General features: G+C 42.1%; 1 protein-coding gene across 1 annotated transcript in view; it reads left to right on the forward strand.

Annotated features, from left to right (window-relative positions):
* Positions 1-23,972, forward strand: part of PUM1 (pumilio RNA-binding family member 1) — a 76,230-nt gene that overhangs the window by 39,554 nt on the left and 12,704 nt on the right. The window contains 8 exon segments of the mRNA XM_009322259.1: positions 2,018-2,111; positions 3,443-3,559; positions 9,462-9,613; positions 13,013-13,151; positions 14,696-14,839; positions 15,765-16,061; positions 17,946-18,182; positions 23,884-23,970. Of these exon segments, the coding sequence (XP_009320534.1) occupies positions 2,018-2,111; positions 3,443-3,559; positions 9,462-9,613; positions 13,013-13,151; positions 14,696-14,839; positions 15,765-16,061; positions 17,946-18,182; positions 23,884-23,970 (1,267 nt within the window).

The following is a 23,972-nucleotide window of genomic DNA, read 5'->3' on the forward strand; positions in this document are numbered from 1 at the left end:
CTGCTGATGCTGGTCAGTGAATGAGATGTTGCTGGAGACTCCTACAGAGCCAGTGTCCCTCATTCTATTTTCTGTAGGTCACGTTGTCCATGATGTCCTTGCTTTTTTAAACTAAAAGGCGTCAGTAGAGCATTTGAACCAGCTACTAATGAAAGATGGTACATTAACAAAGATTACGCCCCTTACAAGCACTCAACTTTGTGTAAGCATGAAGTATTGTTGAATGACATGTTTGAAAAAAGAAAAGGAAAAAAAAAAGGTGTGTTTTGCATGAAGACTGCTAGGAGTGTTTTATGGCCCTCCTGATGTTAGGCCCAGGGAGGTAATAAAGTAACTGTGGATTTGATATATTTTTCCATAAGCAGCATTACAATACTCCTTGGATATATGGAGGGGCCCCAGCCTCTTAAGGGGTGAGCAATCTGTGAGCAGTCTTTGGGGAAAACAGTTGTGACTAGGTTTTTGGCACACAGAAGATCAATTCTGGATGCCCTAAGTACTGAGTTTCTACATCTTAAATCTGATACTGAGCCCTTAACATGTTTTTTTTTTCTCCTTCTGAACTTGTAAAAAGAGAAGAAAATGGAGGTAGACTATCATCCATCTTTTTTTCAGATTTCCTGCCTAAACAGAGCAGTTGCTCATCCTGCTCTCAGGAGAACCAACTCCAATTTTTGCCTATAAAAAAACCCCCTAATTTTCTAAATGATTCCATGCTGCTTCTTGAGGGTTGTGAATTTCTGCCAAAAATTTGGGCAGAATTATTGCTGCTTCTGACAGCTGAAGTAACGTACTTGTCTTGTCTGAAAGGAGGGCAGAGATAATAGGTGTGAAAATTGTATGGCATTTAGGCCTATTTTTTTCCAAGTGAGTGGAGAGAGAAAACATTTGTCACAGCGGTTTGTGAAGTCGTTCACACCTCAAATGATCACTTTTGGAAGTAAGTGGGGATGAACATTGCTTCTGGATAGTTTCAGAGCGATTCAGCTTGTGTGTTCTTAAATGTTTTAATTCGAGCTGAGTGATGGTCTGCTAATGGATTGATGCAGGGAATGTTTCACTTAAGTAGAAGCATCTACTCTGGCATAGGAAGCTGGGGAAGTAAGCTTAGTAAGGACTTGGATGAATGAAGAAAAAAAACCTAAGCAAAAGTACTTTTTCTTTAAAGAAAGACTAATGTAATCCTCTCTCTTTTTTCCTTATTGAGAACGACTGTTCTCAGTAACACTGTTGTTGTGTTCTATTCTCAATAACACTGCCCATTGCTCCCCAAGATTGTAGTAAGCTGTAAGCTGGCAAACTTGTATATACTTTGGATGGCTTAACCAAAAAGTCTCCGGGTCTGGTTTCTGTCTGTGTTCAAAGAAGAATTTATGCTCCTTGCCTGGATTCATGTAGGAGATGCTGGAGGTGGAAGGCTGGCAGGTAAAGGAAGCGTTTTGTCCAGGGGTTCGTGAGCTCCCAAGGCTGGCATCCCATCTGATGGCTCTTCAGCTGGCTCTGAAGCCATCTCAAGTGTATAATCTCTCCCATGCCTCACTCTGCAGCCCGCCTGCCGTCCCGCTTGCCGCTTCACACCGTCTGGGAGAGTCGCACGGGTTGTCCACTGGTGTAACTGCGATGTCACTGTGCTGAGTGGTGTTCAAGATCTGGAAGTGCTCATAGCAGCTACTACTGATCCACAGGCTGCAGTTAGGGGCTGTGTGTTTGAGGAGGAGTTGGGGAGAAAAAAAAAAAAAGGCTTTCGGGCATTGTGCAGAGAATAGCAGAGAAAACCCTGGCTGTGGTTTAGCTGTACTTCAGAAGCACATTTTTTTTTTTTTCAGGTGGATTATCACGGGCAATTGATTTCAAAGGGGTTTGTTTTTTTTCAGTTCCTTTTGAAATGTTTCCCTTTAAAGAGGAGTGTCTGTAGTTGTGAAAATAAATCTAGTGTAAAGGAATTGCTTTAAAAGGGAGTAAGAGAATGCTTTTTGTGCATGAGTAAAGGACCATATTTGTGCTTTTGTCCCTTTAGTTGTTCCAAAGACCGAATGCACTTGCTGTTCAACAACTAACAGCAGCGCAGCAGCAGCAGTACGCGTTGGCAGCTGCCCATCAGCCTCACATAGGTAAGTCTTGCATTTAGTACACTACATTTTGCTGGACTTCTGTTAGTCCTCAGAATACGTTGGGAAAATAGCAGGGAAAAAGGATTGGTAGGTTTTAGAGAATCCTAAATATGTTTTTGCAACTGGTAATTGACATGCAAGCAGAAGTATATTGTTTGAAGATTTATTTGAAAAATTCTGGAGGTATCTCTTGCACACTTTAAAAGGTCTAGAGCATTCATGTCTGACAGGAATGACACTCTTACCCTTGCTGAGAGTGCTGTTCAGTAACGAGAGCGTTTTGAAGTACTTGCTTGCTCTTGAGTGAGGCTTGAATTGAGGTAAGTGGCACAGTGAAGTGAGGGAAAAATGCACAATTCAGCATACACCTGAATGTGCTTCCTGTGGGTCAGCTGCCTGGGATCTGACTTTAACTTAAAGATGTAATTTATGCAAACACATGATTCATATTATTAAACCAGTATAGATTAACTGGGAAGAAAGCACTTAATCCTGTGCCTAGAAGAACAGGAGAACTGTAGAAGGGCTACTTGTGGATGATTGGAGTTAAACTATCTTAGGGTTAAATGTTTTTAGCACAATAAGCAATTTAAGTGGTAGTTCTTCCTACCCAAAAGCCCCATACAAATACATTGGGACTCTCTCAGCTCTGTAATGCGCTTGTGTGCTTATTGGAGTTCAGGGATAGACCTGAATTAAAATTATTTAGCTTTTTAACTTACTCCCCTTCACCTTCACCTCCCCTCCACACCCCCCTCCCGCCCACCAGTAATTTCTCTAATGATTAAACTGTTTCCTTGCAGAGGAAGGTAATGCCTGCACAGCAGTGATAGTGCCCTGCGATGTTGCCTGTACACTCCTGAGCTCCTTCCAAACTAATTAATTGAAGTACTGGTATTGTGTAGGGGGCATGGAACTCAGAAAGTAGGGTAAATTGGTTCTTGAGGAACTTGCTCTAGAAAATACAGAATAGTAACAAGCAATTAGATGATGTTAATATCTAGCTGGTGTTAACAGTCACCTAAACAGTAAGGGTGTGTCTGTGCACCAGAGATACCTGAGCAAGTATGGGTATTGTATATAGAGTATTTTACCACTTCAGCTTTCCTTATGGGACATTGCATCCTTGGAATTGGGTTTCTTCTACGTAAATTATATCCTCTGTAGATTGTTCTATTAAGACTCTGGAAAATGCAGTGGTTGCTCACTCCCTACACAACCTGTAAAAAGCTTGAACATACTAAAGCAACGCGAGCTTTTGTGTTCACCAGCCAGGTAGCCAGAGGTATTTTGGTAGGGCTTCAGTTCTAGTTGTTTGTTTTTACTGACAGGTATGTTTTCAGCAGGTTTAGCTCCTGCTGCCTTTGTCCCCAACCCATACATCATCAGTGCCGCTCCACCGGGAACAGATCCGTACGCAGCCGGACTTGCAGCAGCTGCGACATTAGGTGAGATGCTTCCAGTTGACTGTGTATTCGTGACCGTTTTCTGTACCAAAACTGTTCTTGAGTCTGTGATTGTGGAAATTAAATATTAGTACATTGTAATTTCTGTGGAGAGATAATTGTACATCAGTGAGTTGAAACAGAATTTGTCTTGGAAACCCTATTTTCTGTAGATTAAATGTGATAATTCTTGTATAACACTTGCTATGGGCTCTCTTTCTGTTGAGGATAAACAACCAGAGCAAATCTGAAATGGAACACTTGCAGACATAAATGTTGCTACATGTTTGGGGTGTTTTGGTAACTGACAGTAGTGAGAGATACCTTTTGAAAATATGCTTATTAAATGGTAGAAAGATGGAGGATGTGTTTTCCTGCCAGGAAAGTTGTATCTCATTGCTGTTTAGCTTGATTTACTGTAGCGCATCCTGCAAATGATATCTTTCCCCTTTGCTAGAGTCTGTTAAGAATTTATGCTTTTTAGGTTCTTTAGGTAAAAACATCCCATATCTGCTGTGAGGCTTATACTGTGAATATGCAGTTTTCCAGATGGTAAGCAAAGATGGTGGCTCTTGTCTTTGTGCAAGATCTTTCTCCCAAACGTTCACATATCAGTTTCCAAATTCTTGCCAACTGTCATAGGCAAAATTGTTGTATCTTGAGATGACAGCTCGGTAAAACAGCTTATGAGGCAGCGTGAAGAACACATTGTACGTTGAACTTTTGCTGTGTATGCCATAAAGTTCTTGCCTAAGCATTGAGGACAAAGGAAGAATGTACTTTCAGAAAAACATTTTTATAACCATGCTTTCCTTTCCGTTAGCCACCGGGAAAGGAAGCCTTCTACATCCTAACTAAAAACTGCTTAGTTCAGAGTAGTGGTGAGTTTTGGTGGAGCTGGCACGCTGTTGCCATGCTCCATTTACAACTTGTATACTCACTGCAAATCTCTTCCTCTGTGGGATAGCTTGTACCAAATCAGAACCATAAAATGTTGGTTGTTTGTGAATACAGCGCTCTGCCAAACAGCGTTGTGGTTTGGTACGTGACTTTTCGGCGTGTTTAACAGCTCTTACGTAACCACCGCTTAGCTCTTAAGCTTTGAGGCCCGTATCAGGTCAAGCTCTGAAATGGGATTTCAGCAACTGTTACCCGGCTGGATGGCATTTTTAATGGTTCATATGGAAGTATGTAAAGAATCAAGATTATAACTGGAAGATGTGGGCTTTGGACTTTTTGGCTGCTGTGAATTTTGTATGCTGATTGCATAATAACAATGCAAGATTAAGTTTAGGTAACGACATGTTGTTGGCAAACAAATGATGCTGTGACTAAATGGAAGAAAGCCAAGAGCTAGAGTACAAGGATATTTCTAATAGTCCAGGAGTCGATAAACTATCATGTGATGATGAATGTGTGGCAGTGAATGAATGACCTGAACTCTTGGTGGCGAATATAAGTAGGAAGCTTCAGTCAGGACTTAGTGGGGAAGAGGTGCTAGAGCACCAGCAATTCCAGTTACAGTCAGAAGAAGTGCTTTGTAAATGAATACTGTAAAAAAAAGGATTCTGGTTGGCCTTTTTGCATCTCCTCAGTGCTTCTAAAGCTAGTGCTCATTCTTCGGTAACACACTGAAGTTCAGTGGAGCAGGAGGTCAGCGTCTTGATTTCATAGAAAGACCACATGTAACTGCCGCCAGATTTCTAGGAAACAGCAAGCATGTTTGCGACAACTTTTTTTTTTTTTTCCTTTTTCTCAGCAGTATTGAAGCTGCAGCTGCCTGAGTATCTGAATGGGGCCTTATAAATTTGAACTGGGAAATAACATACCCCAGGATACCTAAAGCATCCCAAAACTTGGCATTAGCATCTCTACTTGAATAACTTAAATTTTATGACTCTTGAAAGCAAAACAAAAGAACATCTAATGCGCTGCAATGTACTTATGGTGGTACACCACTGAGAAATATGAGTTACTTCATCCATCTCGGGCTTTGGACCCTAACAGCTAGAAATGGCAATAACAAACTTCACCCTTTGATGTTTGTTTTAGGAAAAGCATCTTTTCTGTCTAGACTTGAGCAGTTTGGAAAGCCTTTTTTCTGTAATGACTGAGTGCAGCTCTGGAGGGGCATGGGGCAATTTAGATGTTTAGAGTTATGTATAAAGTCAGAAGGCCTCCCTGATGTGTATGGGAGTGTTAAATTGGGAGGACTTGGAGAAGTTTATGAGATGGAAGAAATGAGTTTAGAGTTGTTGGTAGTTTATTGCTCACAGTTACTCTTAGAGTGGAGGGCAAACTTTTGTGTGTTTTATGGCGGAGATAATTCTGTCAATTAAGATTCTGCCATTACAGCAGCTTTTTCATGATTGTAAGACTGTCAGCCCTGTGATAATACTCTTTTCTTCCCAACAATAGTAGCATTTTAAAGAACAAATTTGAATGCAGAGGGAAGGGCTTCCTAGACTCAGGAAGAAAATCACTTGTGAGTTTAAACTATGGGGAAGATACTGCTGTCTTCAAAAGGTGTTGTGAAATTGCCTTCTATCATTTGAGAAAGATGTCACTCAAAAAAAAGAAATCTTGCCTTTTGTAAGACAAGTTGGGAAATGTTGATTCCCTCTGAGGTGGTGTGTTACAGGTAGAAAAGTGTTTCTGTTCTTTGTAGAGAAGTGGATGCTGGAATAATCTGCATACAGGAAAAACACAGTGCTCCTAGACTGAAGGTAGAGTTGGTTTGGATGTGTCTGCACTGTGCTTCTCAAGCTTGGGTTTCTTAGAAGCCTCATTCACTTGGTGCTGACCTGTGTCCCATGCAGAGCCAGCTCAGAGCTGGAGACAGGTATGGATGCATGCACATACCGCCTAGGACTGGGGTTTGGGGGAGCACGTGTGGCTGGCTCTTCCCCAGCTGCCTTGGGCACGGTGTAATGCAAGGGTGCGTCTCCTCTTTTGGATCAGTGCTGGCCCCAGGCGCTGTATGGCAGGGTTTGCATGGGGCTGCACCAGAGCCGTTTGAGTTCAGCTGTTTCTCACCCCCATCCCTAAAAAGACACCACTTTGTGGATATCAGTGGTTGCCGTAACAGTAACGGTGAAGTGATCAGCTCACAAGTCAATAGTATTTGATAAAGTTGCTGTTTGCAGCCTTGCATTTTCAGACGTGAGGTTCTTGAGGCTGTTTAACCTGGTGGTCACTAAGCCTTCATCCTTGGCAAGAGGGGGCTGGCTGTTCCTGCAGAGAGCAGGTATGGCTTCTGCTTACAGAGATTTGAGTGTGAAGGCTGAGATTAAAAGCAAAAATTTTGTTATGAACACACTTACAGATGGTTTTGCTGATGTTTCTTAAAAGGAATATTTGTGGGTGTCTGTGGCCAACGTGTAAGACATAGTAGTGGGAATATTTGATTTCAAAGGCACTAGAATGGCTTTTATTTTCTTATGTATGTGTATCTTTAATAAGTGTAAAAGCAGGTGCAATATATCCTGAAGTAAAGAAACACTCTGCGTGTTTTTGTAAGTCTGGCAGTGATGACACGCTTGCCCTCACTGAGAACGCTGTTCAATAATGAGCCTCACCGTGTGCTCAAATGAGCTGAGCCAGACTTGCAGCTCTTTTAAGCCCAGCTGCCTGCAAACTTCAAAGACTTTGTGTCTCTTCTTCTTTTAAAACACCTAAGGCTTTTGCAGATCAGATGAGCAACCTCTAACTGGGAAAAAAAACCCATCTAGACTATGCTTGTTTGATAATTGGAACTGAGATTAAAATAACCCAGAGAGATGCCCATGTTTTGCCCAGATAAAGGGAATTGCAGCAACTTTCCAGTAGCCTAAGGGCAAACGCAGACTAATTACTTGCATAAAACGGAGCAGTTTCGACTATTTTCCTGTTGAGTGCAGAAGCACCCTAGCAGTTGCCATCTGATCTGCATTGTCTGAATACAAACGGGTTATAATCCAGTGATTAGCTAAGTGTCTGTAACTACTTAGGTCAAGACAGGCAGTACCATTGTGGGACTGATTAATTTTCTGCAGGCTTTTTAATTTTAGCTGCCACTGCTCATGAATTTCCAGGTTGGAAGGTAAGAAACGAGTGGTTGCTGCTCCAAGCCAAATCTGAGCAAGACAGACAAGTCACCTTCTCTGTCTGACGGTACACAGTAAATCCAGCAAGGGTGGATCTCGTGGCAGAGCTTTAGTGAGGTACAAATCCAACTGTTCAGCACGTATTGGTGTGAAGTGCCCGGCGTTAGACACCAGGCTGCTTGTAACATCTCCCTGCTGTACAGAGAGCTGGGCGTGTGTGTTAATGATGCTACAAAATGCTAAATTTGGGGAAAGAACAGTGGTTAAAAACAAAATAATAAAGGAGAGTAACTACTACACTTTTGAAATATGAATTTAATATTTGACATTAAATATGAAATGAATATCTTGAAGTGTTGCTGAATCTCACCAGTCTGCAGTATTAATTGTGGGAGCAGTAGTTCTTCCAGGCTGAGATCCACTGTTGTACAGTGGATTGCTTTTGTGTTATGCAGTAGCTCATTTGAGACAAACATGTTACTGTGTAAAAAGCAAAACCAAAAGAAAAAAGTACTTCCTGGATTTTTCCTCCTTTGTCATACCCAAGCTTACACTCAGCAGCGTCTTTTTGCATCTCCCTTTTTTGGGGGGAGATGCATCCCTCATTTTTGGGGGAACAGCTTTTAAGTCTCTTGCGGCAAACGCTTACAGTCTTTATGTGCATTACACTTGTTCTCCTTGCAGGGTCTTACTGTAAGATGTAACTAACAGCAATACTAAAATGACTTGGTTAGAACTCAAATGCTAACAGTCTCTCTTAAAATAGAAGCTGTTTTTACTCCATATAAGAAAAGCCTGTGGTTCAAATTCACAAAGACTTACTTATTCTACAGCATCAAATATGACTGTGGCACTCTACCTTAAAAAGTCTAGCATGATGTAAGTTACTCCTACTGTGGGGAAGGAACCTGTGGGATAGGTGATGCATTTGAATAGCAAAGGAAATACTTCTACTTTTCTGCTGACCTTTCCAAAAGTTATAGAACAGACATATTAAAAAAATATTATTGAATTCACATACGTGTTGTTTGGTGGGAGGGACTCCACTGTTCAGCGCAGAGTACTCGCTGCTTCCTCAGCGTTATGCCAACTAGAATTATTTAAGGATATAGGCTGCCATTCTGCTATCGTCAAATTAAGCGTGTGGTGTCCTGAGACTTGATAAAACACAGTGAATCTTCAAAAGTTACGCTTTTTCTGGTGCTCTCCAAGATTATTTTTTTTTAAGCCTCTTAAGTTGGAGGAGGAGGGAATGTGAAAAGATACAGGATCATACAGCCTCTTTTATGGTGGTTTGCAAATGCAAAGTAGGACTGAGCGGCTAGAAAAATAACATTTTAAACACTTGAGAACTGATTCTGTTCAGTTGCAAAGAGGTTTTTTTTTTAACTTATTGGGGAGCTAAATGGTAGATGTTATTGTGCTGTGAATGTCAGCTGAGATTAGAAGAGACGTGTATACCTCCGTGCTTAAACAAATTTCCTTCTCTTTTGGTTAGAGATAAAGTTTTGGTCCTTCACTATAAAATTAGGGCACAACTGTAAAAACATGGAATTTCAACAGGATCACTGGTAGCAGAATTTGACCTCATCCAATAAGGTAAAAGCAAGTAAAGATGAAATTTTAGGTCTGACTTCTAAGCTTTTTAAAAATGAGTAATACAAATGCCAGAATCCCTCCATATTTGCAAAGGATTTAAAGCAGATCACCTTGAAATAGGATTTGTTAAACCAAATATGACGAGCAGGTATTTTTGGTGACGGTTTGCTGTGTAACGCTTGTCACGCTACAGAAGCTCACTGATCCCCTTCTCATTTTAGGTCCGGCGGTTGTTCCTCACCAGTACTATGGAGTTACGCCCTGGGGGGTTTATCCTGCCAGTCTCTTCCAGCAGCAAGCTGCCGCAGCTGCCGCTGCAACTAATTCGGCAAATCAGCAGACCACTCAGCAAACCCAGCAGGGCCAACAACAGGTAAGGGGTAGGATGCTCTGCATGTCGAGTCATTTACAGGGAACACAGATTTGAAGAATCTCGATTTTTTTTTTTTATTATTATTTTTAATTATTCTTGAATGACCGCTCCTGACGCTCAGTTGTAATTGAGGAGAAGAGCCTTTGCCCTCTCTTAAAAAAAGGAGAAGAAACAGCTATACATTTGTTATGTCATTTGTGCATCACGCACATGGAGGATAGCGCACGTACATTTGTGGTGGTGAATTATTGCGTGTTAACGCTTTGGAAAACAAATAATCTCATCAGTTTGTGAACGCTGCTGAGCGACGCGGTAGAAAGCACATGCCATTGGCATGCGAGTGGAAATAATCATCTTGCAATCTGTTTTTGTGCCCATCACTGCAACTCGAAGGCTGTGGAGATGATGATAATGTGTGTCAAATACTAAATGTCAGTAAGTGTGTTCTTATCTTCAGGGTGCTGTCCAGTATAGGATGCTTTTTTTGGTGAAGACTAGCTTTAAAAAGGTCAAAATAATAGCAAAATTAATTAGTTTGGTATCCATGTGAGGACTTGAGGACAAAAGATGAGTGCAAAAAGAAAACACTGAATTTGCTATTTGTAGAAGGCGAACTGTGCAGCTGTTTTGCTTTAGTCTGCACAAAAATTTGGAGAATTTGACACCTAAAAGGGCAAAATTAATGAAGTTAGTGAAGGTTTTTCATATGATCTGCTGTTACCCCTTTAAGCGTGTTAGAGGTGAATATTGAGACAGGTATCTGTTGTTTAAATGGTATTTGCTTTTTTTAAAAAAAAAAAACAGTTAAGAGGTCACACTGGGGGCTGATAAGGGGAACTTTTTCCTTACATATTTTGTAAATGATGTGTGCTTGATAGGGTTTGCACCATCCACCTCTTCTGTCTTAATCCCTTGGCAGTGACAGCATATTGGATGATATAGCCTGTGCTTTTTCTGCTGTTGAAAATTGTTACGCATCTTTGTGATGAATCACTGTGTAATTTCTTGTTCAGTTTTGGGTTGTTTGGTTTTTGTGGTTGGGGTTTTGTTTTGTTGGTTTTTTTTTTTTTCCTATACTTGGAATTTAACTAGGTTAATTTCCCTAACTTCAGTTAGGTAAAATAAGCATTTTAAAGGTCTGGTATTTAGTCATAGTGGTACCTCTGATGCAGACGACACAAATGTGACTCTAGCAACTACTGGAGCAGAAGGTGGAAACTGAGAGACTGGTACAAGAATTAATAGGGAACAATAATTTTCTTCTTTTACTATAACAAAAAGCCATCCTAAACGTTTTATGAAGCTGTACGGGAGTGCAAATTGTTAGCTTGCTATTTGAATTGGCATTTAAAAAAAAAAAAATCCAACCTTTCAGACTAAACTGATGGTTGCTAAACTTGTTAAGTTAAATGCTAGAAGGATGAGAGGCGTCCCACCATCCTTGTTTTGGTTCTTGTTCCCCTTGGACATACGGTTGGATATGCTCCACTTTTCTCCTTTCAGACCTCGGAAGGGCCCGTAGGACAGGTGTCAAGAAGAGGACTCGGGCTTCTGTTACCTGGCCGGCTCTCCGGCACAACCCCAGCTAGTTTGTCTAGTATTTGGTTCAGCACTCGTTTTATCAGCCTCTGTCCCACGGTACTTCCTGCTTGGAAACAAAATGGGTTCGTTATCCTACCAAGCAGTGAGGCAGCTCCTTTTTCATGGTAACACAAAGCCTTCCTTTCCGGTCCTCATGCGTTTGAGATAGCAATTAATAGAAGATGGCAATTGGCAGCTGAATTTATTACCTTCTGCTTTGAAAACTAAAGCAAAAACCCGTGTTTGGTAGTATTGTAAGGCCTTTTCAGATAATAAAAACAGTGATGTTTCACACCAATGATTCTGGCTCGGTGATCAGGAGGAGAACACTTTGCTCCTGACAAAGTTAATCATCAAACCTCCCCACCTGGCAGGTCACAGACAGGAGCATGTTGAACAGACCTCCTGCACGCACCCCTGCACACAGGTAAAACGGCATTCACAGTGTGATAAAGCCATTTATGCTTTGGCATTCAAACCGGGAGCCTTTCCCCGTAAGGAAGGTGTGTGCTAAGAGAGCTTCTGCAAAGGCTTAGGCTATTAAAATAAAAAATAACAGTCATGAGTAGGCTTTATAATATTTTTCATTACTTTTATAGCTGTGAAGCAGGCATGAGTGGGGATCGTGGGTATTGTTTTTAATACAAACCTTCCACCCGTAAGAGGATAGAGTGTATATTTTTTGGATGAAATTTTTCTAAGAAGTGCTGAGGTAAATGTTTTGGAAACCCAGAGCGATGATTACGGACAGTTGATTTGTGATGCTTACGGCATCTTAATAGCATATTTATAAAAAAACGCCAACATTTCATTTCCTGCAGCCTGCCATCCATCGTGTACATTCTGCACAGTGCCTTTGCACAGTGTGTTGCAGCTGCAACTTGTGAGACTCCCTAGGCTGAAGAGTTCACGTTCAGGCTTTGACAGCGATAGCAAACTCTGGGATGCACGTCGAAATCGGCTAACTGCAGGATCCTCTCCCAGTCTCTCAGTGCACAAAGTCATTTTTTCCTTTTAATAACTTTATTGGGTGAGACACACTATGTTACTTTTTGCAACAAGGCATGCTGAGTACCAAAGGATGGCTGTTTTAATAAGCTGACCTCGCTACTGGGTGCAGACTCTTGCATCACCACTTTGAGTAAAAGGCTTTTGCAAACAAAGCCTGTCACAGGTAATGACAGGAAAGGTCAGATTGCCATCTTTCCTTTTGAGAGCAACCTGTGCTTAAACCACAAGAGCTACATATAAGAGACGGTGTGTGATCTTTGGTCATTATTTCCGATGAGTAAGTGTCATGTCACTGGGTCGCTGTTTTCTATGGAGGCTGGCAGCTCGGAAAAACCCATGTCACCTCGTGTCATCAGCCCCCAGCTCCTAAGTTGGGCTTTTTAAGGTTTCTGCTCAAGTGGGCTTTCAGCGCTGCTTTTGTGGCAGAGAGCAAATGTTATCTGGGATGGGACAGACGCCTTGTAAACACTTCTAACAAAGGATGAGTGTTGGAGGTGTATCAAGAAATGAAAGAGGTCAGATGATGAAGCACTTCCGGATTATGCTCAGTAAGCCTGAGAAGGGATGTATAATTTAAATTGGGTCTTCTGCATTTAGCCGTGGTAGCAGCGTGAAGGCTTGTGGTGGCGAAGGCAGCTCTGTCCTGAGTAAAGGGGAGGGGTTTTCACATGCTAGTTGTGACAAAGCTGCCGTCGTGTGCAAGAGCTTCAGGTGGACTGCTGCTGATGCCTCCTGCAAGTGTCTGGTGATTGTGGCTTGCTCCTGGGTCCCAAAATAAACAGATCGATGTTCTTCTGTCTCCTCCAGGTTCTACGTGGAGGAGCCAGTCAGCGTCCTTTGACCCCAAATCAGAACCAGCAGGGACAGCAGACTGATCCGCTGGTGGCTGCTGCAGCCGTCAATTCTGCCCTTGCCTTTGGACAAGGGCTGGCAGCGGGGATGCCAGGTAGGGGTTCCGTGGGATCTGCACCTTCTCCAGTGCCCAGGGAGATCTAAGAAAATTATATCTTGTGTCTCTGCGTGGTGTCACGTTTGCCTGGCATTCAGCAGTATTTTGGTTTTATTGTTTTTTTTGGTTTTAATCTGTGGGTTTTTGGTTTTAATCTGGAGGCATTTTCGAGAGGCTGTTAGATGTAAACTTAACTACCTATGCAGCATTTGAGCTAAATCAGGGTTTAGGTCCCTGTGTCACAGATGAAGACAAATGTTATCAACTGCATTGCTGTACGGGTTCGTTAGTTGCTTGCGTACTCAAGAGACTTGATGGCTCCTGTTGGAAGTTGCTTTCAGATTTTTCTGTGGATCATGCTAGCTTATGTGATCTCTGTTTTAAAACCTCAGAGATATCTTAGTCCCATTCATTAGCCTTGTCTTTCCATCCCTGCCAGGTGGTTGACTAACAGCATAAGGACTTCCCCTTCATAATTTTTTCCAGGCAAATACTAGCAGCTTAAAAACAAGAAAAGAAAACTGATAAAGGGAAGCAGGGTTTTATTGTAACTTGTAATTCTGCGAGAGGAGCTACTGTATGAATTTTAGCTCTGATCCGTGAGGCTGTGTGGTACACATGCTTTTGACACTCAGTTATACAGGATATTATTGTAAAGGCAAAGGGCAAACGTAAGTATCTTTTTGAATAATGTGGAAGTATGTCCTGCTGGTCAAATGTAAGAGAACAGGATTATTTCGGCCTCAGGTCTCCTCACTGGAAGTGTCACATGGTTGTTACACTGGGTGGGGTTTTATAGTTTAAGAAGAATGTTGCTGTATTAAGTTACAGAGTGAATTGTAACTTGCATGTTTTCAAGTAATCTGCAGATTTCCTTCAGTCTGTGTTATTGGGGCTTTGGGGGTTATATTGACAAAGCAAATATTCACAGAGAACGTTCTCTTTGTGACCCCACCCTGGAGAATCACTTCACCTTTTTCCTGAAAGTTTTATTTAACTGTAGAATTATATAGCGAGGTACCTAAATAGCTGTATACTAAAGAATGCTTTATGAGACATACCTTCAAAAATACATAACTTTTAAGTTCCATGCCTTACTTGCATGCGCGTGCACAATGAACAACTTCAACATGCAGTGGGAGAGTTGGAAGTGCAGTGTGTTCACATATATGAAAAGTCCCAGCACACTTCGTACTTATAAGGGAAAAGAAATAGTGCTTTTGTATTTTAAGACCTTTTTTTTTGTCTGTATAACTGAATTTACACAGAGGGCAATGCTAGTATAGTAGGTTCGGGGGGGGACACGACACACACATTTTCTCTACCTGAAAGTCTTACTAGTATAAAGTCATAGACTGTTAATATGGAATATTTTTTTTCCCCCCCATTTCAGGAGAAGCAGAGCTGTTGTTGCTTTTTCTTTTTCCATTCAGATTTTCCTTTACAAGTCCTGTTGCACTGTACTCATCTGAAGACGATTGATCTGCCATGCGTTGCGCTGCTTGTTACCTTACCTGTGCACCTGTAATTTGCTCCTTCAGGTTACCCAGTGCTGGCTCCTGCTGCTTACTACGACCAAACAGGTGCTCTCGTGGTGAATGCAGGGGCCAGGAACGGCCTGGGGGCCCCCGTCCGTCTGGTAGCCCCCACTCCAGTCATCATCAGCTCCTCTGCAGCGCAAGCAGGTGAGTCCCAGCCCTATCAAGCGAAAATCTGCTCCATCCCCGGTGGAGGGTGGACCTGAGATCCTCTGGGCTCTGCTGGCGATGATGACACACTTGCCCTCACTGAGATCCACTGCGGGGATTGTTGTTGAGAACATCCTCCGTGCTCACTGTGGGCTGAGCCTCCAGAACAGCCTCAGAGAGGTAGCGTCGCATAAACTCTATTATTTTGCAAAGTTTCATGACAGTTATTTAAATTTGTCTGCTGGCATCTAGTTTCCCATGTAATAAAAGGTTTTAGCCTGTGTAGAACTCCCAAATGATCGCCTTGCGTAAAATGTTACACGCCTGGCCTTTGCCATGAGTTTTTTTGGGTTTTATTGGGGTTCTTTGGGAGTTCAAGACTTTAAAAGAAATTTTTCGGCCAGAATTTGTGCATGTAAGCAGTCTTTGCCAGTGTTAGTAACAGATTATGAAATGGGCCTTTTAATTGTTTCCTTGTAGGTCTTGGTTTTTTTTTTCTTTTACTTTGGAACTGGCTGAAAAACAAAAGTACTTGGTTTTGATGTTCTTAGCACTGTAGGATTGCGTTTTGTGCACTAAAGGACAATTTTGCTTATTGCAAAACTTGTGTTTCTTAATTGGATATTGCTAAGTGTGTGGCTGTATTGATTTGAATCTTAGAACTTTTTGTGTGTTTGATCTGTGTAGCTCTAATAATACAAACAGCAGTAATAATAACTAAGCATTGTTAGTATTCAGTGGCTCTGTGCAAGACTTGTGGAGCTCAGCTAGAAAGTAAAGTGTTTGATGTGAAAGGGAGATTTTCATCTTGAGAGGAAAGAAAAAATCTATAGTAAATAAAAGGAACCTGCTAAGTTTTAACTTCCAGAACTGCTACGAAAATGGATTTTTCAGTCTATGTTTCCAATTACTTTCTCTGTAGCAGTGGCAGCGGCTGCAGCTTCGGCCAACGGTGCAGCGGGTGGCCTGGCAGGAACGACAAACGGACCATTTCGCCCTCTAGGAACTCAGCAGCCCCAACCCCAGCCCCAGCAGCAGCCCACCAACAACCTGGCATCCAGCTCGTTTTACGGCAACAACTCTCTCAGCAGCAATTCCCAGAGCAGCTCACTCTTTTCTCAGGGCTCTGCCCAGCCTGCCAACACTTCCCTGGGATTCGGAAGCAGCAGCTCTCTCGGTGCCACGCTGGGGTCTGCGCTGGGAGGATTTGGGACAGCAGGTAAGAACAGCAGCTTCTTCATGGGGAAAAAGGAGAGAAGTAGATAGCTCCAAATGCAGCTGGTGGGCTTGTGAGCTGCTGGAGCTGGCTCTGGTGCACCGAACTGCCAAGCCCTCCTCTTCTGAAGTTAAGTGGAAATTTTCCTTTAGGGACTACTTTGGCTTTCAAAATCTGCAGCGCTTTCTGGTGAAACTTCTTTTAGCAGATGATATATTAGAAGTACCAAAGCAATGAATTTGTTTTGTTGTACATGTCGTCCCCTTGTTGCTACAGATTAAGTTATTAAACAGCTTTGAATTTCCTTGCCTTTACTTGCACGTGCTTGGAGATACTGGATTAACAGGAATTGGCTCCAGAGTGGTAACCATCTGTGTGCTAACTCTTACCTCAGAATATTGGCTAAGTAACTCTTCGTGATTTTAAAAACGCTGATCTGAGGTGGTTTCCATGCTTTATTCTGGGAATTGTTTCTATCTTGCACCCAAAAAAGTCACTTACTGTGGTTGCAAGAAATGTTACATATATGGTTTGTTTTGATTTCTTTGTTAGGCAGTTAGAGACAAAGATTTTCTTCAGAATAAAACCAAACCAGAAAGATGTCTGTGGGTTGGGGTTTTTTTGCCTTAGGTTTGTTTTTTTGAAGTAGAACAGTTGTTTTAATTACTGCTTAGTCTCAGAGGTAGTAATTATGTCCTGAACTTTCCTGCTTTCATCAGTGTGAAGGGCAAGTTAAAACATGCCTTTTGAACCTGCTCCATCAGAAAAGACTGAGGGTCATACTGTCACTGCATCAAATTACAGTTTTAAATAAAAGTTATTCTAAATATTTTTCTTAAACCCAGCCTGAGAATTTGAAGCATCTTGGATTTAGGTAAACACAGCATTCACTTCTTTCACTTCAGTTTATTTAACTAATTGAATTCAATTACTAGTTTGCTCAATGTCAAGATGCACAAACTTGTTTTCCCTCAATCAATGAATAAAAATGCGAGGCTGTTGCCTCTAGAACTTGTGTGCAGTCATGAAAAATGGTGAGTTCATTGCAGTTAAAAATTTCACTATTTACTAAACAAGATTTTAATGCAACATCGATTTTCATCTCACCCGACCCCCCCCCCCCCCTCAAGTTGGCAGTGCATTTAAAGAGTTTGTATTTGACTATCAAGACAACTCTTCAAAAAAATGTTGGGTTTATGTGTTAAATTGAATTCTGATTTCCATCTCAATAAAGCTTGGTGCAAACAGGAGCTGTTTTCTAATATAATGAAAGGTGAGCACAAGGATTTCAAGTAAATGTACACGAAGCTGTACATGCTCTTAAGTAAACATGAATAGATAAAATCTCATGTTGGATTTGTTTTAGCTCTAATGGCTAAAGAATAAATACGAGGCAATGCTTGTAGGGTGATCTAATATCTTCTGTTAAACTAAGTCATATGCTTAGGGGAAAAGAGCTTTGAAGTATACAAACCTTCTCCTGAAGGTTCAGAAGCAAAGCCTTGAGTGTTTGTGTCCAAAAGCCAACGTGTTCACTGTCGTTGCGTTCTGTCACTTCCTTTAGGTAGATTTTTATCTTCTTGATCTTTCTGCTTGTAGATTTTTGGAGCTGTATTTCTTGATGTGTTCTATTGGTATAAAAACTACAAAACTATAAATGCAAAGACAGGGTTCAAGCTAATTTTTTAAATCGAGGATTTCTGCTGGATCATTAACAATGTGGTTTTAATTAATGCATTTCATTTGGGCGCATGCAACACCCTTAGGAAAACAACAGCCTGGTGCAATGCAGTTGTTAATAGGTGCCGTTGTACTGGCTGTCCAGCTATCCAGTTGTCTCGGGCAGCTTGTTGACATCACACAATTTTACTCTCTTCCTCTTTTCAGTTGCTAACTCCAACACGGGCAGTGGCTCCCGCCGAGACTCCCTTACAGGGAGCAGTGACCTGTACAAGAGGACATCCAGCAGTTTGACACCTATAGGACACAGTTTTTATAATGGCCTTGGGTTTTCCTCCTCTCCTGGACCTGTGGGAATGCCTCTGCCCAGCCAAGGACCTGGCCACTCTCAGACTCCACCACCTTCCTTATCTTCACATGGATCATCTTCAAGTTTAAACCTGGGTAAGAGCCACAGTGCCACTGTCCCAGCACTGCAGGTTACTGCTCTGCTCTCCCTCGGAGCAGAGATGTGAACACCCCACTGCTGGGTAGGTGAGATACCTGCCTAGCTGCTGCTCTTATTCCTGTGGCAGGGACCCTGTGTTTGCAGAAGTAGGTGAAGCACTGAAGCAGGGGTTGTAGCACCTATGTTACGTGTCTGTGTCTCTCACAGTAGTTCAGCTGTTAAACAGGAAGGTTTCTGTATTGCCTCCTGGTTTCCTCGTCTCTAAATTATGGATAACATTTCCAAGTTTTGAAAAACAAACTGTTTTTCTTGCGCAGGTCTCAGTAACAGCACCAATTGTTTGCTATCCTTGAATAAAATAGATATGTAGGGCTGATCCTTAAACTTGTCAAATGTTTTAAAATACCCATTAAGTTTTCAATAATAAATTAATCAGCTTAGGATACAGTTTCTTCTTTTATCAAAATACGCAATGTTATCTGGAGCAGTACTTAGCTTTTAGCTGAGGAGTTTGAGAGTTTGCTTTTGAAAATTCCCCATCAACGTGGCCTTATCAAAAGCACATTAGTACATGGGAGAGGCTTTCTTAAGAAATAAGATATATTAGTATCTGTAAGATGCATTACTTTATGGAAGCTGCATCTTCTGGAAGAGCTTCGAGTTGGCCCGGAGCTCTTACATATAATAAAGTAAATCTTTAAAGAAAGCAAATATTAAATAATAAAGCGATGCTCATGTGAACTTCCTGAAGTGTTCATTTCCAGGCCTCATAAACAAACAAGATAGGTTATTCGTTGCATCTGGACCAGATAATTTAGTACTTGCTCAAAAAAATCACTTTGTTTTGGTTCTGTCGCATATCTGTCTGGATTTAACAAAATTTTTGGTTATCAGAGCAGTTTTCCATGCATATACACACTCATCAAATACTATATTTGTCATGTTTTTTATATGCATGTGTGATAAATTTGATGCTGGCTAAAGGTTAGCATGGAATAATAATAAATACGATTTTTTGAAATCAAGTTTAGATTTACCATCTTTCCTTGTTCAGAGCTTTAATAGAATTGGAAGGGTTTTTAGCTTTATTTATGCAGCTGTACAGTCCTTAAGCTGACAGTTAAATAGCTACAATAAATTAATGCTGAAGGCTAACCAGATTCCAAATCTGGCACTAGAAAAAGTCTGTTGCCCCTGCAGGCAAACAAAAGAATGAATCTTAAAAACTGCATCAGAGAAAGGTTAATCAGTTTGAGAACAAACTCTGGAAAGAAAGCGGAGTTACCATTTACATAGAAGGGTTGTGTCCCAGAGCAGTTAGTGGGTCTTCCCATCTTGACAAAACATTCCTCTCCTTGCAACCAGGTTTTCTCCACAGCTGACTTTGTGCTTGGTGACGCTGGAAGAAAAATCTCACCTAGAGTAGCTCTGCATTTGTGTGGTTTTCACCGTGAAATCCGTAAAAGGTCATTTTGGTGTTTTAAGTTTCCCTTTCACCTGTAACGGAAGACAGTGTTTAAATGTAGTTGTAGTTTCCTTTGGTTATAAAATAAGTTTTAATGCTATAAAACAGCACAGACATTGCTTTTCCTTATAAAAAGCTTGAGGCTGACTCCTGTTTGTGATAAAGAGGACAAGGAGTATTTCTAAATATCTAAAAATGAAAGGACAGATGGGAACACCCAAATGTGGTGTTTGCAAAGAGGGAGATTAGAGCAGTCGGGTTTAGAACCATGTCCTACTACCACTGCATTACGTGGGAGGAGACAACCTGGGAGAGTCACTTCAGGTAACTCTGATTTCAGGGTTACACAATGACGTAAGAAGTTGGCATTAAATCTGACTTGCAATCAGCAAATCTATGGTTAAATGCAGTGTAAGTTGTGGGTTTGACTTTGTCACGTCTCATAGATGCGCAAGTCGATCATTTGTTGGGTTGGTGGTGTGCGTAAAGATTCAGCTCTGGCTCTTCTAGCTTTCTGAAAGCTCATAGCTGTGAAAAATGGTGTGTATTTATCAAGCTAGGGTTTTTTTTCTGGTGTTGTAAAGTGACCTTGTGAAATGACTGGGCAATCACAAGTACCTGAAATAACCATGCAGCCAGTTCTTATGAAAAGAACTACTGGAGGGAGGAAGGCTGAGCTAAATACATCTGTTAAACTCAAAGGTATATGCAATGTATACAGCTGTGCACGGCTAGGACAAAGCAACTGTAAATAAATGTGCACTTTTGGATGCTAAAGCAGCAGGGGCCCTCTTCCCCAGTATTGATCAAAATTGCAGAATTATAAATTACTACATATGTTTTTTTAAAATTATAAAATTTAATTTTGGCCAGGTTACACTTCACATCAGTTCATGTAGACCCCCAAACGAGTTTTGTCAGCCCTTGTGTGTGTAGCTGGCATGGTCCCAATAGAAACGCTTATCACGCTGCATCCTGGGGCTGAATCTGTCCAGCTCCGGGTTTTCCCAGTTTGGAATGGGGATCAGGATTTGCAGCGGATAAGCGATTATTTTAATTTTATGATTTTCTTGCAGGAGCTGCTTGGGAGAGAGCTGCCCCGTACCTTAGTCAGCCTGTAATTTAAAAGGCAGGATTGGTGTGAGGAAGCTGATGCACACATGTGGGAATTTAATTTATTAGAGGGTTTTTGGGAAAACTGGCTGGGGAGTTGATAACCATTTAGCTGTGAGCGACTGGGAGGGCTGTAGGGCTGCGTCTCCCTGGGCAGCTGGTGGCAGACGCTGGCACTGGGCTGCATGGGGTGCAGTGACACTGGGGGGGGGCATCTCAGGGGCTGCTGGCTCCTGCCCTTCCCAGCCCCGGGGAGGCAGCGTGGGGTCCCCTTGGCTGGGCGGGCGCTGCCTGGCGCCTCTGCACTGAGCCCTCAGTAGGGGCGAGCAGCAGGGACGTCTTCTGCGCCTGCTTTCTCACAGAGCCATCTTTTCGTCTTCCTTTTTTTCCCCATTGTTTGGCATTTCTCATACGGGGAACCCCTGCGTTGCAGAGCAATTTGAGGGCTTTATAAAAGTCCCTGGAAGCTTGCTTAAGAAGTGCTTTGTTTTCAGACAGCAGCCTTTGTGTTTCTTCCCCTGTGTTTTCTTTTTGATTCATCCTTTCATTGTCCTTTTCTTTCCCTGAAATCAGTAATTCTTTCAGGTTAACGTCTGTCTCAAGTGTCCCAGCAAGCACTGAGAAGATGATTTACCATTTCAAAATAGGAAATGCTCAGTTGTTACGGCCATGGTGTGAGTCTGTGTAACGCATCCACCTTGGAGTCCCCAGGATAGAGCCTGCACTTTGTCCTCCCTAGATACAGATTTTTCCTGACAAATCCCAGGCAGTTTTAAGAAATATGTTCAGAGACAGAACCACACCACAGCTGTCCCTTCTATACAACCTCTGTGTAGTGCATACAGCACTGGTTTGCTGTTGTATGTGGGTGCCAAGTGCTTCGCACGGGCAGCATGGTGTTAGCACGATAGGATGTCTCCGCACAGTTTGCAGACCCCCTTTTGGAGTTTGTTGTGGCTGAAGACGCAGCAGAAACGATCCACGCCAACATCTTGCAGGAGTCCTGTCCCTTCTTTGGAGTTTTTGCCCCTTTATTCTAACCTAGTGTCCCTAAGAGCTTCGGGAGCTTCCAGCCTCCGTGTACTGCTCTTGAACAAGGAGCTGTTTCATTGTAGTTATCGGTAAGATCCCATTGAAGTCTGGGATCTGGCAAATTCACTGTGTTCCCAGCCACATATTGGCATAAAGGAGCTTGAGGTGCTCCAAGGTTTCTGGCCTTTGGTGGTTGACAGGTGGGTTTCAGAAGCGCTTGCTTGACTTAGGAAACCTGACCCCCACATGGTCTCTTAATTCCCAGTATGATGTTGAATATCATGGGGATACCTGCAGTCAGCGTCTGCATCAGAAGAAAGACCGACGGGTAGAAAACTGGAGTAATTCGTGGTTTATTTTGAATCTCCAAAAAGATAAGAAGGTTTTTCTCAGAAAACCTCTGACAGAGAAGACTTTGTACAAACTGTGCTTTCCCTCTTAACTAAGAGATAAGGCATAGGCGATAAGTGTGAGTGCTAAACCCTTTCCTCTTACAGCCGTTTGCAGATGGTCAGGAGCTAGTTTTCCACTTAGCGCCTTAGTGCTATGACTATTACTTGCTTCAGGCTTTCAAAAAACAAGTGGTAATTCTGAGCTCTTCTAAAACGTCAGTATGCCATTGCTCAGCTTGTTGCTGTTGGGTTTCCTTTACCTGAGAGGCGATTTACTGTTCCTTTGAATATCCTGGTCCTCCCAGCAGTAAGGAATATCACTCGGTCACTTTTCGGGGTTCTTGCTCAATTAAGAAGTCAGATAGACAAGATGATGGCCACACCATTGGCAAAGCAGCGTAAGAAGGAGATGTGAACAAGAAGCTCTCAAGTCTCCTTCTCCTCGAGGTTTGGCACCAGCTCCAGAGAAGTCAGAACACGTTTGCCCAGCTCAGAGACAGGGGAGCTTAATTAGGCCATTACCAGGTACTTAATTCTCACATAGTGTTTCCTGCATGGGAGCTTCCTTCAGGCATCGATGGCAGAGGAGTGCAGTTCACTCAGCTCTTTTTTTGTTTTATTTAATATTTTTATTTCAGACACTGTCATGTGCACGGCTGCCAGGAGAAGGTCTGTTCTCTTTGCAGACAGTCCTACCGATGTTTGCCTTGAAGGTCTTCCCTCCTTTGCAAAGACTTCTTGTAGCTCTTTTTTTCAGGTGGTTTGCCCTCGTTGCCGCACGTTGGCCTTTCAGGTGGCAGGTTCCCATGCGATAAGAACTTTTTTCTTGGGAGGACTTTGTCCCACCCAGGAAAAACCATACTCGCTCAAGGCATCTTGCGGTCTTTGACCAGCAGAGGGATCCCGAGCCCTGCAAGAAAGGGAAGAGTCCTCTGCCATAGCTCTGAAGCAAATGTCAAAAAATTACAGGCAAGGAAACAGCGTTTAAAGGTTTAAGTTGGTTCCTATCAACGCTCGCAGTTTGCTAACTATATGATGAAGCATTACCTAGTCCCCGTACCTGTTACTGGGTAACTCGGCAGCTGTCTTAATGTGGATGAAAATCTTTAGGGCATTTGTGAAAGCACAGGATTTTTTAAAGTATTTATTTATTGTTTTTATTTTATTGCTATTTACCTGTATTTAATGGTGATTTGGTTTTTATATCCAAAATTTTTATACTTGCTTCTTGCTGCCTTTTTCCTGTCTAATTTCATCTTATATCTGTCCCCCACCCCCAGTACACTTCTTCTAAATCAGTCCTTTGCATGGCAGCAGGATAGGTGGAAAAAAACCTGAGGATGGAGGATAAGGTAATTAGAAACAGCAGGTTAGCAAATGGTGGAACTGATAATTCGTCTCTTTTAGACAGTTTTGACAGAGTGAGGAACAGAAGTTGTTACAGTCTGTTCTTTGCTGAATCTGTAGCTGGTCCTAACAACACAACGGTGCCATGCTAAGGAACTACGCTTGAACACATCCCCATCTAAATTATTTTGGGGGCAGCTCACTTAGCTTAGTTGAGAATACTTCCTAGTTGAACCACGTCAGAAACCCATCTTGGTGGAAAAGGAGTAATTAGAAATAAAATGGCAGGCACAGGTTGTAAATTAATCCCTCGGACACTTTATTTCATCTTGTTTTTATGACTTGCAGGAGGGCTCACAAATGGGAGTGGCCGTTACATCTCTGCTGCTCCTGGAGCTGAAGCCAAGTACCGCAGTGCAAGCAGTGCCTCCAGCCTT

Source organism: Pygoscelis adeliae, unplaced genomic scaffold, assembly GCF_000699105.1.
Source record: "Pygoscelis adeliae isolate BGI_AS28 unplaced genomic scaffold, ASM69910v1 Scaffold513, whole genome shotgun sequence".
Taxonomy (NCBI): domain Eukaryota; kingdom Metazoa; phylum Chordata; class Aves; order Sphenisciformes; family Spheniscidae; genus Pygoscelis; species Pygoscelis adeliae.